This window comes from Serinus canaria, chromosome 9 (genome assembly GCF_022539315.1).
Source record: "Serinus canaria isolate serCan28SL12 chromosome 9, serCan2020, whole genome shotgun sequence".
Lineage (NCBI taxonomy): Eukaryota > Metazoa > Chordata > Aves > Passeriformes > Fringillidae > Serinus > Serinus canaria.
The window spans coordinates 16221863-16241070 of NC_066323.1; the positions used below are offsets into that span (position 1 = coordinate 16221863).

At 43.0% G+C, this 19208-nt stretch overlaps 1 protein-coding gene across 10 annotated transcripts in view; it reads left to right on the plus strand.

The window, feature by feature from the left end:
• Positions 1–19208, plus strand: part of DOCK10 (dedicator of cytokinesis 10) — a 135718-nt gene that overhangs the window by 32872 nt on the left and 83638 nt on the right. For 6 of the 10 annotated variants that reach the window (XM_050978018.1, XM_018913059.3, XM_018913065.3 and 3 more), the window contains exon 2: positions 17959–18078. In XM_050978018.1, coding sequence (XP_050833975.1) covers positions 17959–18078 — 120 coding nt within the window. Of the gene's footprint in view, positions 1–6541; positions 6866–17958; positions 18079–19208 lie in introns of those variants that run through there. The other 4 variants (XM_050978020.1, XM_050978014.1, XM_018913066.3 and 1 more) reach the window with 3 other exon arrangements.

The window sequence follows — 19208 nt, forward strand, 5'->3', positions numbered from 1 at the left end:
AAAAATCATTTTTGCAGCATAGCATAGACCTTAATAAAAAGCATTCAAATTACATTCAGAAAAGCAAGCAACAGGAGCCAAAGTCACAGCTGCATTTTTGTGTCTGGAGATAGCATAAAGTCAGATCATTATGTTATTTAATCACCTTGCAGGTCCCTTCCTCACTATGTGTGTCACTGTCAAGGGCTGGTTCCAGTCCAAGCAGATGAAAACAAAAGGGGTAATGTTTATTTGAAATTTCCCAATGGATAAAGCTAAAGCAGAAATTAAAGTAATTGCGTATTTTGCTTTTGTACACATCAGCAGGACAACATTCCTAATGGGAAGTTTATTCTTGCAACCTGATTGCTGGTGTAAGAAGCAGCATTTTGTTTGCCTAAAGAGAGCAGGGGCAGAGTTGGTGCCCAGGCTGTGCTCAGCTGTGCTCTGGTGGGGCTGCAGTGCCCTGGGGAGCCTGGCACTGGCACAGGGCACCAGCTGGCAGCACCGTGGCACAGGACAGTGCCCTGCTCCCTGTGCTCCCCGGGGCTCTGTGCCCAGAGGGCTGATGGGGTAGGAGAGGAACGGCAGCAAACACAAGAGCTGGGGTGATGGTGTCTGTAAATGAGACCATCATTCTGTTCTCCAAGGCCCTTTTCATTTTCATTCAGCCTTGTGGCAATGGAATGTATTGTATTTGTGCCAGGTGCAGGTGGGGTTCCAGCTTGGGAAGCTGCTGGAATGATGCTGCTGTTCCATCAGTGTTCCTGTGGGGTGAGCTGACAGCAGAGTTGTGGTGGCAGGCTGGGAGCAGGATGGTGTGTGCAGGGGGAGCAGCATTCTCAGCCTGTGGGACAGGGAGGGACTGCCTATGGCTCAGCCAAGCCTGCTTCTCTAACAGGATGTTCTTTAGGAGCTGTAAATTCAGCAAGGTGAAGTAGCAAGTGACTTTTGGGGTGTGGAAGCAGCCAGCCCTTGTGTTTACATGGGCACCACACTGGGGTGGTGAAATGGCCATGGGGTGCTGTGTGGGTGATCAGGCTGGGAGCTGCCAAATTGCTCTCCCAATGCCTTCTCCTCACCCCATCAGGGACCCCTTTGGCCCTGGGTGATCCTCTGGCAAGGCACAGACTGGGCAACCTGTGCATGGCTGCTGTCACCAGCAGCTGAGCTGCAGGGGCTGTTTCAGCCTTGCACTCAGGGCAGAGAGACACAGCAGCCTCTCCCAAAGGTGTTCTGTGTGAGTGCACTGATGGTAGCTGGGGCACAAAGAGAAGGGGAAGGCACAGAGGGAGGAATTGCTGAGATCAGCACGCTGGTCTGCCTGGGAAGGATGGAGATAGATTGACTCAGGCAGAGACTCTGGGATCAGGGAGTGCTCTCTGGAAAGATCTGTTAGCAGAGCTCTGACAGATAGAAGGGCTGCTTTTCATGGATATTTATGCAGGGGCACCGTTCCCCTGCCTTGGAGAGCTCACCTTGTGAGCTGGTGTCATTTTAACTGTGATGGATTCCCAGCCCTTTGCCTGGTTGGAGCAAGCTGTATGGATGTGTGGGCAAAATGCAAGCACCAGCTGCTCTAAAGGCTTTGTGGAGTGTTTGTATGCAAGGTTTGATGTGTCAGCTTAAGCTGTTAAACCATAGGTGGAGTCATATTTCTCAAAAAAAGTCATTCAATTTCAGTTGATTCAATACCAGAATGGCTTTGCAAAAGGTTGCTTTCAATGTAGTTTTTCTAACTGTTGTTTTACCTTTCTGTTTACATTGTTTTGGTTTCATATTTTTCCTTTTTTTAAAATAAAGGACGTGTTTATATGTGTATGGATCAATAGTGAGCATTTAATTCCAAAATACAACCTCTTGTTTGATTTGGATGTTTTTTGATGGGGGAGGAGGAGAGGAGAGAATGTTCAATCCTTGACAAAGGGATTGGGATGGAGGTCACTAGTGCTTTCTATGATCTTTGTTAGGTGCTAGTAAAAAGCAGCTATCTGTCCCTGGCCCCAGTGAAGTGATCTGCTTTACCTGTCCAGCATGAAGCTTTTGCAGGGCAGTTTTTGGGGGCAGTCACCCACCACTCCAGAGCCCGGGCGATGCAGGTAAGGTGAGCGTGGTGTCCAGCCCCTGTCGCCTCAGCTTTAGTCTCACAGTCCCATTAGGAGGATTTTGACAGTCATATCTGAAAAAAACACATCCAGTGTGTGGCCACTCAGTGCAATCAATGTCCTAGAGAGCATTGTGACCACAGAAAGGACAGTGTGTAATGTCTGATCCTGCTGGCTTTGTCCAAACCCAAAACTGGCTTCTGGCAGCATTGCCCTGCTCAGGTGTCACAGACCGTGGTGGGGCACCTGCTGGGGGATTAACACTGAAGACATGAAAAGCAGCATCAGCCTGTGCCCCCTGCACTGCCTGGGTGCTGTGGGCTGTTAACTGTGTCAATCTCCTTATCACTGGCCTCAGAAGATGAGTACACCAGCTACGTCAACAAGCTTTGAAGAACATTATGTGAAAATACTTAAATTTAAAAATATCAAGAGCTCTTTGTGACCCTCTCCAGGAGCCATGATTTTTCTTCTTCTCCCCAGTACCTGAGCTGATAGCTGCCTGTTCCCCATGTGCCAACCTGTGACCGTGGTCACAGAGTGCAGGATGGTTTCTGGTCCTACCCCAGGGGCTGGGTGTTGGGCAGGCTGGCATCCTCTGGTTTTTCTTCTGTGACTTTAGTGGTTCTTCCAGGAGCTCTGAAGTGCTAGAAGTGCCACAAGCCATTCAAGGGAGGTGGGGAGGCTCCAATCTGCACTCTGCCAAGCTGTGAAACTTCAGGTGTGTCAGAAGATCCCTTTGTCCTGGTCTGGGCTGCACAGACTTTCTGAATGGCAGTGTCACTGTCATCACAGGGGTCTTAGTTTTTAAATGAAACAAGTGTTCTTCTGAAAAGCTTTTGTTTAATTTCAGAATTTAATCTTAGCATAGGCATAATATGCAGTTGATGCAGCTTGTTCCAGCAAAAGGAGCTTTCTGACTTGTTAAATGAACTTTTTCTCAAATCTGTTAAACAAAAGGTCTGAGTCAGGATTATACAATTATTCATCTATACACTGGCAGAAGTCAAGATTGTGTTTTTGACTTGTACTCTGTTCAGGTCAGCATTGCTCCCAGAGAGAAGTCCTGAGCTGAAGGGAAGCATTCATTCCCTGAAATTTGCTATGAATTTGATGTTAGCATGAGATATTTTTTTTTTCTTCTGTAAATCTGGGTGGTAAAAATGCCAGTGTAAGAGACAAAAGTAGCAGTCCTTGATCCTGCTTGGTTGGAGTTGGTAGGTTGTACTGTTTTAGAAGGAGAGTATGGTGGATTGATTATTTACTCCACAGCAAATATTCAGCCTGTTTTGGGCGTGTCTTTTATGTTAATTGAAGGTACACACTTTAGGAACTGAATTTTTTAATCTTTTTATGGCTCCTAACAAAGCACTATTGAAATGCATTTTCCAGTGATCACATGGTGTACTGTAGCAGTGAATTTGTTTTGTTCAATGGTATTTTTCACATGTTGCTGCATATCACAATGCAAACCAAAGTAAATGAAGCATGGCAATTAATAGATCAAAAAGGGAAATGAGCAACTCTAGAAGAAATGGAGGAAAAGGCAATTAAAGTTACTAAAGAACTTGTGACCCCCATTGGAAAATTAAATGCTAGTGGTTCTGCAGCAAAAGGAATGCATAGTTTTTTACCTTAACTGGAGCAGAGATATCAAATATCATTATTCTTCCCATCTGGATATTTATACATTGCTGAAAACTGCTGGGAGCAGATGAACCTGTCCCACAAAGCAGAGCAGAAGGCAATTAAACACTTAATAGACTACTTTACATAATGGATTGTTTTTTGAAGGGCTTCAGCATCCTTATTTTGACTCTGTGAATTGGGTACAGCAGTTCACAAATGTGAACCAAGGCTTATGGTTTTCCTGGGGCCAAATACCTCTCTTCTTAGAATACCCTGACGTATGGATAATACTTCTCATCTTTTACATTATAGTTCTGAATTTAAAAGCAGTACAGGAGCTTTACTCATATTAACATAACATAACCAATTCTATAACTATCTTAAATTATCTGGCATCTTTAACTGAAGAGATAGAGAAGTCTTGAGGAAAAGGTAGGAAATCTTTTATAGTCACACTGATGCTAATGAAGTTTACTTTGTACTTTGCTACAGGACAAAGCATTATTAGACATTTGAATGGTTTTGTTATTCCCCATTGCAAGAGGGATTTGCATCCAAAACAGATCTAAGAAAGTGGAATCTTTTTTTGCAGTTGTTTACTGTTATTTTGGTTCATATCTCTGTGTGAATGCTGTAGCTTATTTGTTATTTCAGTGTTTCAACTTTTTAATGCCCTGGTGTTGAGAAAATACAGTGATTTTTGTATTCTTCCTGAAAACATATCTGCCAGAGATATGGCAATAAATGAGGTTTAATGATAATATTAGGAATGAAAATCTTTTGGACAAAAGACATTCAGTTGAGTAAACTGGATGTGGACCAGCTGGAAGCTTGAACCTAAGTTCATCTTTTGTATTATTTTGGAGTAATTCAAGCTCATTAAAGTTTCAGGAAGTGCTAGTGACCCTTATCCCAGTGGAAAGGGCACCCTGGACAGGCTCCTCTGTGCTGTGGGAGGCAGGAAGCTGAGGAGAGCCTTGCCAGGGAAAGGAAGGATGGAACTCTGCTTCTTCTGTGTGACAGCTGAGTTAAGGAGTGGATAAGCAAAGGAGCCTCAGAGGAGCTGATACCTGCCCAAGTTAAGCCAGCAGAGCTGATGATTCCAGCATTAAATTTAACTCCTGGCAAGGAGCTCTGGTCTTGGCAGCGCCGTTCCCTGTGTTACATGAGAGACACCAGGGACTCCAGCAGAGATAGCCTGGTAGTTGGAGAGAAAACAAGGGTGATTCCAGCTTGGTTAATGCTGTGCTTCTGTGTTGGTGGCTACTTGAAAAGTCTGCATACCTTGGCAAAGGGTTTCTGTTGTCTTTTTTGTTTCCTAGGGCCAGACAGATGGCTTTCACCACTAAGTAGGAGTGCAGTGAAATCTGTTTTAGGGCATCACACAGCAGGCTGGTAGCACTCACTTTAAAGGAGGTGATCTTCTCAAAGGCAAAGCTGAGTGACAAAGATAGTGCTGAGATGGGGGGTTAATTCAGGGGTTGCACCATGTTTTAACTTTGGAAGAGGAAAGCAAGGGATCAGACAGATGTGGTTTTGTGGTGTTCGGGTCAGACGTGCTGGGCTCAGTGTGTCTGCTCTCCCAGGATGGAAACCTAGCATATGGAACAATCCTTGGAACTCCTGCAGAGGTTTGTTACTTTGGATCAAATGTCACTAATCTTGAGAAATGTGTGAAAGAGTTCCTAGATTTTGTAGAAGTCAGAATTACTTGTTGGAAAGGAAAAAAAATGGCGCTCAGGATAAAGTTGCAGATCTCAGAGGAATTAATTAATTCAAACAGGTTGTGAAAATGATGCTTATTGTGCAATTGGCAAAAAATACAGAATGAGAAAGCAGAAAAACTATCCCTTTGTCCTAGCTATGCACACAGATACTCAATAAAAATAAAAACCTAATGCATGCCTCAGGAGGGCTGTGTGCATAGGGGAGTGCAGCATTGCTGCTGCAGCAGGATGAATCCTCAGCTGGAACAAAGAAGAAAAGGGTCTGTGTGTGTGCCTGCACATGTGTGGGCACTGAGGGAGTTTGTTCAGTTTTAAAAGACCTTTGTGCCCTGCCAGCCTTCAGACAGCTGAGCACTGGGTGAGTGTTCTACCTTAATTAAGGTTTTTTCGACTGGCCATGTCGCTGCTCCTGTTGGCACTGCAGTTCTGAGGCACTGAGTGAAGGCTTCTCCATTGCCAAGGTGCTGCTAGGATTGCCCCTGTATGGGGTAGTGGGCAAGGGGAGCTGCTGGCATTCCCCATGTGGGGGGCATTTGGGAAGCAGGCTCAGTCTGGCAGCTTTACTTCTGAGGTGGGAGCAGGGTGTTAAGCAAGGAAATTCTCAGCTGGCAGGTTACAAGCACGTCTAAAACCTGTTTTTTACAAGCAAAAAATGTATTTTGGACATCAGCATATGAATTACTCTGTTTTCCCCTTTTTTTAACTGTCTGCAAATTCAGGAATTTGCAGGGTTGTTCCTCTTATTGGTGTTTCGTGCTGTGTTGAAAGGGGAACTGCTACCTTGGTCCAAAAGCAGCAATGGCCCTGGCAGCACATATCTGTCCCTGCCTGCTCTGCGGTCCCAGCCGGCTGCCCAGGGGCTCTGGAGGAGATGGCTGTGCTGTGAATGACTGTTCTTATCTTGCACACACACACACATAAAGTAAAAGTGCAGCTGTTTTGGCTTTCGAGTCGAGGAGGGTGGTGAGGAGAGAGGATGTGATGGTGTTTGAGACAAAGATAGATGTTCACTTGCAGGGCTTTTTCTACAACTTCCTATTTCGATTTGCATTAGAGGTGGGGACTGGGTGTATTTATGGTTTAATGAGATGCTCTTGCCTTAATAGCAGAATGTTGTTCACAGGAAGAAATGAGTTATTGCTGGTTTTCTTCTTCTTTCTGTTCAGTTACTGTGGATACAGCATGTAACTTTTAGACCTACTTCTCCCTTGAACAGCACATGCAGCTTCCAGTTGTTGTGCTGAAGCTGCTGCAGGAAGGAGGTTATAGGAGCACAGTTTTTGAACAGATATTTGTTGGCTGTTATTAATTCCTACGGACACAATGAGCTTTCGTGGGAGATTCAGAAGGGAGGCCAGTGAACTGCGGAGGAAGAGAAGGACCACTAGGAGAGTGAATCAAGGAGAAATTCAAAGATTGAGCTGTGTGAGTATGCACCCTTCTTCCACCTCTTCTGAGAAAGGGCTAAGAAATTGCAGGTCAGTCTTACGAGTACACTTGGGAAAGAGTAGGATTTCTTGCCTGTTGTTTATGTAGGAGTCACCAAGCCTCATTCACTCTGTGATTAGGGACTGAGCACTGGAGAGTGAGACTGAAGCACAGCCAGTTCAGGAGTTTACAGAACTCAAGAACGTTAGGGAGACTTTTTCAGCCTGACATTGCTGGTCAGAAACATTCTGAGAGCAGCAGTGTTTGACAGTCTCTCTGGCACCAATAGCAAGTGCTTGGAAGTTCCATGAAAATTCATAGTGCTGCTTCTGGAGTAGAAAGTTCCTGTGTGCTATTTCAGAGTTTGTGATCTGTGATGGGCACCTCTCAAGGCCAGGAAGAGGAGGAAGACAGTGCAGGGAGCCACTGGAGAAAGCTCCAGAAGCTTTGGTGGAAAGCTAGGGTGAGGTTCTTCCCCGTGGGCTGCACAGCAGCTTTGCCACTGATTGCTTTGGGACAGGACTGAACCTCCTGAAGCTGCTCTGTGGGGCACATTAACTGCACTGTGCCTAAACTTTCCTGGCTGAAATTGAAACCGCAGACAGCAAGAGGTAAAAGCAAAACCCTTAGAGCCTGCTGTGTAGGAGTCTTAGGCAAGTACTGGTTTTCAGTGTATTCTCTTCACTTGAAAATCTGCTTTAGCTCATAAACCATTTAATGGCTTCCCCAAGAAGAGACAAGGAATCCTTTTCCTCAAGGCAAGAGGTGTTTGGTTTTCTTCCATAATTTTGTTCCTCCAATTATTCTGTTTGCATGTGCATGCAGAGGGCTCTTTTGAGGCTTTTCAGCGTGTTCAGTGTAACAGAATCAGCAATAATACAACCCAGAAGAGTATTCTCATTTTCTTTTCTAAATAGGAAGGAAAAGAACTTTGCAGTTGTAACACTTGGTCACCAGTTAAGATGGTTTGTGGTTCATCTAGTAATGTTTGGGTTTTGCTTGTGACTAGCTGCCTTTTGGATAGGTACTTTACATGGAAGTGGCTCTTTCTGACAAGGCTACTTTATGGTGTAGTTTCTGCTGCCCCGAGTCATTGGCATGAGATGTGACATGTTTGAGCTTCATGGTCAAGGGTCCCAGGAATCAGCTGCTGGTGCTGCTGAAAGCATCTAACCCTGCCAGGTCACAGGGCTTTGGTAGGAGGTAGGCACTGCTTACTTGACTTATCCTCTCAAATCCTGGTGAGGAGGGGTTTTTGTCATTTTTGTACAAATCCTGACTGTACTCTATTAGTGCTCACCAGAAGTGGCTGCAGCCCTACAGGAAAGGATGGCTGGGAATAAAGTCCAAATGGTAACAATAAGCCTGCCTGCAGATAAAGAGGAATATACTTGCTCCCTTTTGCATGTATCCTCAGATAACAGAAACTGAGCATCCAATTTAGTGGTGCTAAACAGAAATGTCAACAAGGCATTGTAGTTTGACCTAAAACACAGAGAGCACTTGTAACCCTGGGCCTGTTGCCTGTGATTGGAAATAGGAAACAAGACTGTTTCATCAGAGGCTTGTGGGTCACGCTGCACTTCCCCTGACGTGGATGGCTCCTTTATGTCAGCTGCACAGCTCAGCTTTGCAGGGGAATCTGTGCTGATTTCTGTTCTTTTCAAACATGAGATGGACTAAGATGGGTCACTGTGTCATATTACTCTGTAGATGTATTTCTCTGTAGTTTGTTTAGCCCTTAGGAAATGCAGGCACACTTGGCTTTACTTTTGTGCCTTGAAATCTGTGTCTTTCTGCCCAATATTTCATAATTGGAGCATGTTAAATCTTTGGCCTACAGGCACTTTTTGCTCTCAACCAGCAGCCAGTCTCTCCTTCATGGATCAGCCCTGTGCACCTCCACACAGATTTCAAAGTGATGTCAGCTCCCACTGCAGCTGTAAAGGATTTTGTTTATGGGGACCTTACTCAAAGAGTGCATTTCTTCAGATACTATTCTTAGACCTGTGTTTTCTGTAGGTGGACTCCCATTATTTGCTGGAAGCTCCTTTTTTTGTAAGACTAATTATTATCTGATTAGCTTTAATTGTTATAAGGGTGATGATGGAGTTTGGTGTGGTTGACCAGATTTTGCTCTCATTTACATCCTGTGTGTGTAAATGCATTGATGGCCAGATAACTGACTGGGAGAGGAGTTGATGTCAAGGAAACAGTTACAGGTTTAACGTCATTGTGAGAGCTGGGTTTACAGTGGCCATGTACACATGGTGTTAATTTTACAAATAAAGCCTCTGTGGAAATACTTAAATCACTTACTCAGATATGTAGCATGAGAAATACCTGTCACTTGTGAAAAAATAAGTAACCACAGTGCAAGTAGAGAAAGAGGTATGAGTAAAATGAAGCAGAACACCATACATGAGATTTGCTCCATGGGACAGTGACTTATTACTAAGTACTCTAGAAGTTAAATGATATCTTTGAAAAGTTTATTTAGAGCTAATGCAAACATTTTTGTTCGTTGTTTTTGCTTCAGGAGCTTCTGAAGTGGTTGAGCCCTTTTCAAAACAGTTGTTTGCTTAGTCAACATGTCTAGATCTTCATACATCTAAATTTCAGGTTTTAATGGAAAATGAACAATGGATGTTTGCCTTTGCACTGCTTTGCAACTCATCAGACATACATAGTGATCAAAGCCTTTAGCATCAGAGTGTGATCTAATGAACAGACATTAGAGCTTTCCCTTCAGTCCTTGAAAAACAAACTCTCCTATGCATTCTAAAACCAAAGTCTGCTAAAAAGAAATCTTGAGTTTCAAAGTAAATAAAACTATTTTAAAGACAGTCCTGCGCTGCACGGGGTGTCATGTAAAATCCTACCCCATTTTAGCAGCAGGTTTGTGCTGGATGAAGCTGGTGGAGGGGTGGGTGAGGTAGGAATGCCTGGCACATCCTTCTTTTTGTACTTCCCCTGAACCTGTACACTTATAACCATGGGTAGATCCCTCTGCCTCCCTAATTCATCCAGTTTGCACAAACAGAGGGGACCAGTTTGCCTGTTTCTCTGTCCACTTCTATTATTGCTCTGTAGATGCTGTAGGTGTCAGAGCTGGGCTCCTGCCTCTGCTAGGAGTGCTGCTTAAGGGCAAAAACTGGGAGTATCTTTTCTTTAAATGTAGATTTTCCTGAGCCTACAAAGACTGTGTGAAGTTACACATGTATGTCTGTGTGAGTGCATGCATGCTCCAACAGACTCAGAAGTGCTGTTTATATAAATTTTATACTGGAAGCTGACAAGCTTTGGTCAAATCCACTGTGTGCAGCTTGTAGGCTGGTTTTGTTAATGCTTCTGCTCGAGGCCATGGCTCTGCCCACCTGAGGCTGTGCTGGAAGAAGCAGAAATGAAGCAAAGCCTGTCCCCAGAAGAGCTGAACTAGACTCACTTCAGCATCCCCTTTGTGGTGCCCAGGGCAGGACAATGCCCTTTTCCTTCCCTGGGCTGAAGTAATCACGAACAAGGCAAGTGCCTGAGCAGAGCACTCCAGCTCTGTTGGCAGCTCCTGTCTGCTCCCCACAGTTCCCATCCCTTCTGCCCAGTCCCCTTCCACCACATCCTACCTGTCCCTTCAGATGCCTTTATGAAGAGCACTGAATTGCATCTTTGGCTTTTGAGTGCTTTCTTCATGAATAGATTCTGTGTGGAAGATTCAAAGAAAGCCTTTTGTTGCTAAAACTGCTCTTTTTTTTTTTTTTTTCCCAGGTTTAGGTCAGGTAAGGGGAGAGAAAGTGGCTGAGTGTTGCTAGGTTAGATGTCTATGTAAATTATTAAAAAAAAAAAGAACTTACTATGCTTTACAAAACTTTCTTGTTTTTCCCCTGAGTTGACCTATGGACAAATATTTAGTCTAGTCTTCAGAAATCCTCACTATTTAGAAGCTGTTATTCTTGACATTTTGAAAAGCCAACCAGTTAAATCCAAATTTAAAACTTAGTACTTTCTTGTCAGTGGCTGATTTTAGCAGTTTCATGGTTAAATGAAATTTTTTAATCTCCTTCCTAAGGAGAGTTTCAAGTTTCACTCCCTAAGCAGAGAGAACGAGTAAGTTGTTGCGGTGTTACCCTGAATGTTTTTTGCAGATTGTCCTGATCATTTTATCAACTGTCTAAAAGGACAAGTGCTAGTCCATGAAGATGGGCATTCCAGAGTCACAGGGCTGCAATGCCAGGTGCACAGTCGTGGTTGGGAGGCAGAATTCAGGAATTGCATGTGGCTAAGTCAGACACAGAGCATCTCCTCTCACCCCCCAGCTGGATGCTTTGCTGAACCAACAGTCCTGTGTGGCTTCCACAGTTTAACCAGAAGGGAGGTAGTTTTATGAGGGCTGGAGCTTTCAAAATTCATCATGAGAGGAAGGATAAGGTCTGTCCTGAGAAACAAGAGGTGCTAGAAGGAGTGGGTCACACCCAGGTGCCTGAGAACAGCTCTCTGTGGTTTGAGCAGCCTTAGCCCGGCCGCTGGCCGTGCTGGAGCCGCTCCGTGTGCCACCGAAGGCTCCAGGGGCTCCAGCTGGACCATCAGCTGACATGAAAGTTTTGAGTTAGCTCATCCACATGAGAGGTGCTTCTGTTTTTCAAGACATGCTGAATTCTCTGACAGTGATTTTTAAAGCTGGAACATAATGCGAAGTAGGCTTGCAGAGATTGTGATCCATGAAACAATGGCAGTATAAGCAATCTGGATTCATCCTATCCCAGCTGTATTTGCACAAAGTCTCATTTAGTCAAGCAGGTCACTTAATGGTATCCAGCAGAATTTTATTCGAATAAAGAGGCTTTAAAGATTGAAAATTACTTTTCACTTTTGGTTTTCCCAGAGGGGTTTTCAACAGGTTTCCTTTCTTTTGCTCTGCTTGAGCTGATGGGTGCTATAGCAGTTTGGCCAGTAATTTCTGAAGTGCCAGGAATTGGGGGTTGGATTCTTCATAATTCTTTGTGATTTTCTCTGTAGCAGAATCGTGTGGGAACTGGAAATCCCCTTAATGAAATTTATTGGCACGTTGGCTTCAGTGCTGACACTGAAGAGTATATTAGTTGTGCTGTGCAGCCCTGACTGGATTCTTTCCAAGTGCAATTCTCCAAGGTTTACTGAAAGTCATGACAAATTAAATACTTTGGACCTGACAAGTGAATCTATTTTAAGGTGGGAGGGGGTGTGTCAAAGAAAATTTTCTTTGTACCACTAATTTTAATAAATTTGTTGACTGTGGATCACATACTGAGCCAAAGGAAGCCTTAGTAATGTGGCCAGAGAGTTTGTTGACTGTATATAGATGCAGAACAGGCCAAGCAGTCATAAAGAAGATCTGAATCAAAAGGGGAGGACTGTCTGCCTGCTGGTTCTGGCTGTGCCTCCCCATCCCTACCCCAGACACCTTTTGCAGACCTTGGGTTGACTGCCCTGTGCTTGAAATGCAAAACGAATTTTCCTTAAAGGAAATCTGTTAGATGATGCAGATCCTGTGTGTTGGGAGCAGAGGGAGGGCAGGCCTGAGTGTGTGATTCCTGTCACTCCCAGCTCAGCTGCTTGAGGCTGTTGGGGATTAAATGAATTTTTTTACCCCTTAATCCCAGAGGGCTGTGCTGTCTGTGCCCCTGGATACAAGTGCCACTGTGGGACTCCCTGCCAGGAGTACACAGGATTTTGGGCTGTCCACCCACCACATGGCATGTGAGGGAAAAGGTTCACCCCATGGAGATATCCTTCCCATGGAATTCACCCCAGGCACCAGACTGCTCTGCTGCCCTGTGAGTAGGGACATAGATTGGTCCTACAGAAATGCAAAAGTTTTGGCGACTCTGTGAAACCCAAATTGTTTTATGGCCTCAGCTTCAGCTCCTTGAGTGTTCATGTAGCACATCTCAGAACTGCTGGGCATGGCATATCTGAGACAGGGGTAAATTCAGCCCTTATCCTGCATTTTCTCCAAAAGTCATGGAGTTCTGGCTGTTCTTTAGCTTCAGCTTGGACAGACTTGGCAAAGAAATATTCAATTGAAGTTGGCCTGCCCTGGTGGAATATAATTAGCTACATATATTAACCATATAAATACATAGAGGTACGTGTTATATCAGAGACACAGTGTTTAACTGGAGAAAGGAAAAGAAGAACAAAGGAGTGTGAGAAGCACTTAGTGTTGGTGTCATCCTAGAAAGCAGTTTAATTTGAGTTTTGGTGAGATTTGGTTTGGTTCATATTATCATTAAGAAGTCTAAAAAAATGAAGGAAGATGATGCTGTTGTTTTGGTAAGTGGCCTTTTTTCTTTTAAGTGCCCATTTCAGTATTTCAAATGTATATTAGAATGAATTGTCATTTTTGACAAGCCATAGCTTGGATGAAATATAAAATCTGAGTCTTGCTTGATCTTTACCAATCTGGCCATCACAGTAGTTTTGACTCTCTTTATGAACATGGATCCTCCTGTCACAGAGAAAGGGTTAGGGTAACTGAAGTCCAGGTAACTGAGTTTCATCAACTTAACTTCTTTCTGTTTATCTGTTTCCTTATATTTTTTTTTCTTCCTGGTGCATGGAAGAGAAAGAATTAATTTAAACATATCTATTAAATTCAATAAATTCTAGATATTCAAGATTTGGTGTCAGAATAATATGGCATTAAAGCATAGAAATCATAGCAGTTAGTCTAGCTAATTTTAGGATGGGGAAGTTCTTGGGATGACTGTTCAGAGACTATTGGTCTCTGTTACATCATTTCCTCCTCAGACTGTGTTCACAGAAATGCAGCTTTAGGAGAATGCGATAGAATTATGAAGAAAAGATGGGTGCTAGCATCAGTGCACAATGTCTGTGCATCTGGAGGCAAGTCAAGTACCATATTTGATTCTGTAATATCATTTATGTGGATATTTTGGGTAATTACTACTGGGAACTATAATCCTTTCTTACCTAGACCAGAAGATGATGGCAATGAAGCCTTATATCACTGGTGGAATCTGGCTGGTTTCACCCCTGTGAAACTATATTATCCTCTTATGGTGTTGGCTCTGATTTAACATCCCTCCAGTATTCCAAAAGAGTGTGGAAAAGCTGGCTCAACAACATCCAAAGCTGCATTACACTGTCAGGGTGTGAAGTAAATGGTACTGCTGAGATGTTGTAGCAGGTGAGGAGTCAGAGAATGCCTTTTTACTAGATGTATTCACAACCATTTCAGCACAACTAAATTCATTACTCACTTGAGATGGAGAATATAAAGAGCATTACAGAAATCCAAGCCAGCATAATTCGATTTTGGCACGGATTGCCAGGTTGGCCTATTTCCAAAAGGAACAGACAAGTTAAATTGAGAAGAGGCAGTGCTGTGGTTATTAAATTAGCTTTAAATCAGCCCCACTCATTTACAGATCTCTGCTAGTGCTTGCAGGGAGGAATTTGCTAATCCCAACATCACTGCTTCTGTCTGCTTGGGAGGGAAAAACCCAGCAGCCACCCCACACCCGCAGAGATAAGCTGCTAACTAACCAGCTGCCACTTCCCATCACAACTGCAACACCAGCACTGCACTCTGAGCCTTGCCAAGTCCAGAATGCTGGCTCTGCAAAGCATGGAGTCAGTGTCCACAGAGCAGAGTCCTATGGTCTGTGAGAACATGCAGAATTGATGGAGAGAGGCATCATGTTTATTAGAGTATCATGCTTGATGCTGGCAGGGAATGGACTGAATTACCTCTGCAGCCAGTGTATTGACAAGGATGGGCTATTACTTGCATCTATGATTTATGGGAGCTGGCATAATACAGTATTGCATTTTACACAGGATTTTGCTGTACTGGCATGGAAGGAAGAAAGTAATTTTTATTGCATCAGTAGGAAAACATCAGCATAAGTGATGTTCAGTGAAAAGTTTTGCTGTAGGTTTGATAATGTCATATCTATTTGTGTTTAGTTCAGATGTGTAATGTTTCTCCAAAGACTTCTCTGTTAACATCTGTTAAAATGCTTCCATCAGATCATGCCCTTTGCAGCAGTGAGAGCAGGAGAATTGGTGCTGTGGGAACAGAGATGTTCATGTGCTTGCTGTGTTCCTCTGCTCCGGGGTTTTCTCGAGCTGTATTTTTGTCTCATGTAAATGACCTTGCAGCTGCCAAGGAGAAGTTTTCCCCTGGAGTGCTAGAGGCAGCTTTCAGCAATGGCTTTGTGAGCATTGCTGGTTTGGGCAATGTGGCATAGCTTACCCTGCCCCCCAACATCTGCAGAATATTAACTTGGAAGGGGATGTAGCTGCATTCACCCCAACCTTACTGGGATTTCCATGGGGAAGAAGGAATACCTCTTCCTTCTGCCAGCCCCAGAAAAAAAGGTGGTTTCCACAGGCATAGAAAACCTGCAAATGCCACACATTTTTATGGGATTTCCCCATATTTCAAGAGAAGTCCCAAAATTTCTGGGCTTTCCTGGCTCCTCCCTAGTCTACAGCTTCAATAGGAAGGTGACTACTTATGTCCTTTATTTTCTTAATGTTTTTTTAGGAAATTCTGAAAACTGACATTCATGATTTTTCCAAGGAGCATCTGACCAAGATTAAGATTGTGTTGACACATGTCTTGTTTTGGAGAGCAGACATTTTATGATTTCAGTGGTATATCTGTCTTACTAAGAGTTGAGATCGTTGCAGAATCATTAGCCTGGCACTATCAGCTCTCAAAAGGAAGGGTTATCTGTGTAGTCAATGTCATAAATTTTCTGTAGAAAATGTTCATGTTTTAGTGAAACCACTACATAGGAAAATGCCTGTGTGAAGCACTGATGGCTTGTAAATGTCAGTGCACATATTTCTTTTACTTTGAGGTTTCTGGTAAATGGTTGCTATGAGGTTTCCTACTGAAGGTAAGTTTGCTTTCTGCTGAACTTGAACTGAATGAACTTTGTTCAGGCCTAGGTATCATTACCAAAATCAGTGGTACAGCATAGATGGTACACTCAGGGTGCACTGGTGTTTTCTCTTCATGGTTCTAACTCCTTGAAATGTATGTTTATAAAGCAATATTTAATAAATAGATGCAATGACAGGTTTAGTGACAAAGTCTGAAACTCCTGTCAAGAAGATACTACAGTGGCTAACACAGTTGGGAAGGGAGTGAGAGCAAGCTGTTATGGTGATGTGGTCAAGTGACCCCATTAAGTTCCTGTGGGGAGCCACTGTCAGCAAAACACAGAGAGACCTCACTAAGGGTATGGCTGATCCTGAGCCCAAGAGCTCCTTGAGCAGGACTGGATATTTGTGTGCCAGCTGGGGCAGGCCAGGACGAAGTACTGCCTTGGGACAGCCTAAGGTGATGTGGCTGGGTTGTTATGAAGTCTTATGTCTTAACTGGACATCACAAAAACAGAATCCAGTCCTGTCACAGAATCTAAATCAAACATTCAAGTGGTTTTCTTCGATTTGTTACTGTTATGTGTTGATCTTCCTTTAATGTCTCAGCATCAGTAGATAGTGCTTGAGGCCTGTGAGTGCTAAATAGTAATGATTTTTAGAAGTTTATTATTCTTAAGTGTGCAAATGGGAGTGTGAGAGTTAATAGATTGAGAAGAGAGGTAATAGATTGAACTTTTTTAATTGCCTTGCCAGACTTTGGTGGAGCTTTTGTGCTTTAAGCAGGGAGTTGGAGTAGATGACCTGCAGATGAGTTGTTTTGTGATTCTTGCAGCAGCTGTTCAGCAATTGAACAAATGTCTTAGAACATGTGTATTCCTGTGTTTTAATCTAATTTGTGTGGCTGTGTTACTGATACTTAATTAAGCTATTCATAGATGCATTTGATGCCAAGGGGAGTCTTGGACTCAGTATAGAAGGGAAACAATGTTTCATAAAAGATCTTGAGATTACAGAATAAACAAGAACTTTCTAGGACAAAGTCAAGAGAGGAGCCATTACATTTGAATCATTATGTGTATAATGGACCATACATGAACAAGATTGTCCATCCTATAGGATTTTACTGATCTCATTGGAGAAAGTTGTTTTATGGAGATGTCAAAGCTTTCTTTCTCAATACACCTTGGTTTTGATTTAGGGAAGACAGAGGAAAATTTGATATAATTTTGAATAGCTCAATGCAAGAACAGTGAATAAAATACTGCTTATCTAATATCCTCTTTTGAATCAGACTAAGAAAGTAAATGTTTCTGCATTTGCTTTCCAGTAATGTCCTTTTCTCTCTCATCACTTTCATTTCCATCCCTTCTGGCAGTTCTCTTGCCCTTTCTCATTCACTCTTCCTGATGCTTACATCTTTGAATTGAGCAAATGTTCTCACTCTAGTACATGACTCTTCATTTGTTTAATGTATTCTAGCATGTCAGGCAGGCTTCTCTTTTTCTATTTTTGGGTTGTGTTTCAAGGCACTGTGACTTTTTCCTGTAGTGGTTTCTTACTTTAGGGCTGTTTCAGGCAATAGTAGTTCTGCTATGATGATACTCGTCCTGCTTTCTGACAAGAGAAGCTGTGGAGGTGGATGCCAGATAGTTTATCCCAGGAGAATAACCTTGGATTATTACCAAGTAAAACAATATGGTGGCTTTCAAGAGCTGCCAGCAGTTCAAAAGATGTATTTTGTATGACAGCTAAGAAAAAGAAGGTTTCTTATTCTGAAACACATTAAAAAGTGTTTAAATACTCAAATTAAATACTCAAATTTAAATACTCAAAGTCCTATCTATGTTCAGTTCAAACTGTGTCCATCAGTTTTCTTGATGTATTTATGGAGAAAGAGAGAGAGAATTCCTGAGACTTCCAGGAAAATTAATGTGGTGGTTTCAGTCTCTGTAATGAGCTGACAGATTGCTCTGGAGTTTTGAGATGGAGAGTAGCTCTTACAAGTGGCCCAACTTCCTCACTTTACTCTCATGCATGAGCTCAGGTGCAACAAGCTGAGCAGAATGGAATGAAAGGAGAAGTTATTCATGCTTTGGTGTACAAAAGCAAAAATGCCAGAGATCTCAGTTTATGAAGGGGGAGGAAAGCAAATTTGTGTGTAGAGAGATCACCTGATCTTTTCTTTTTCTCCACAGCAGGAAAAACCCAAATTCTTGGAGCCTTTGGATTATGAAGCTGTTATCACAGAGATCGAAAAAAATATTGGGGACATCCAGTTTAAGGATCTGATATTATTCCCTGATGATGACTTTTCAGTAAGTACAAGACAAATATGTGTGGTTCCTTTGCTTAGGTTTGTTCTGTTCATTGATTTTATCTCCACTGCTAGAGGGAGAGCCAGATATTGTCCAAGGGCTCTCTAAGATTTTCTTAGCTCATGCATAAGGCCATACTTCCCTCCCACCAGCTTCACTTGGCTTTTTTTTTTCTCTGATATTTATATATGCATGACTCTACTGCTCAGGATTAGAAAAAGTTTGGAGCCCTGGTTGTTCCCAGAAACAAATGTTCAGGAACCCACTAAACATGTTATTCTATAATGTATACTTGTCTCTTAGCTCAGCACAGTATTAGTTTGGCCAGTCCTAGAATCTCTCCATACTGTTATAGCCTAATTTAATCTGTAACTCCTGATCCTGTTCTGTTTGATGTATTTGGTCACTAGACAGAGCCTCTGGTGCTGAGGAAAGCTCTCATGGTGTACAGCTGAGGAGCATGGAGCTGCAGACCTCATCCTGGGTTTCCCATTGCTTGTCCTGGCAAACTGCAGACCCTGGGAGCCTGGAGGGCCAGGGCAGCTCTCAGGGGCAGGGCTGGGTGCTCAGAAGGATGCCTGGGGAGCTGTGTTGCCAGGCTTATTGGGCACATTGCCTGCATTGAGCAGCAACTTCTGCAAAATCACCCCATCTTTGTGTAACGTTTAGGTTTTGATGAATAGGCATTCTCTAATGGAAAGACATTTCAATTTGTGACCAATTGTAACTGCTCTGTGAGGGCCCTTCCCATCAGCTCATGGCACTGCTACTGTCCTAGGAGGGCAGCTTAATCTAATCGAGTGCTTTGTTTTACTAAATGGCTCTATTTCCTTGGTGGCATTAACTGAGTTAATGTGCTCATGGGATTGAGAGAAGCTAAACAGAATAGATTTCCTCATTATTGTTAATTCCTTTATCCATTTTGCACATTTGTCAATTTTTGAAATTGAAACTTAGCTTTACAAAGCTGACTAGACATACTGTGTGCTGTCACAAGGCCCTTGAGCCCTTTGATTTAAAGTAACTGAGCGCAAGCTCATGGAGCAAATCTTCTTAATGAAAGAAGAATCTTGTCCTACTGCTGAAGACCTCTGCTGTCAAGCATATTTTCATATCCTTATTCTCATTTT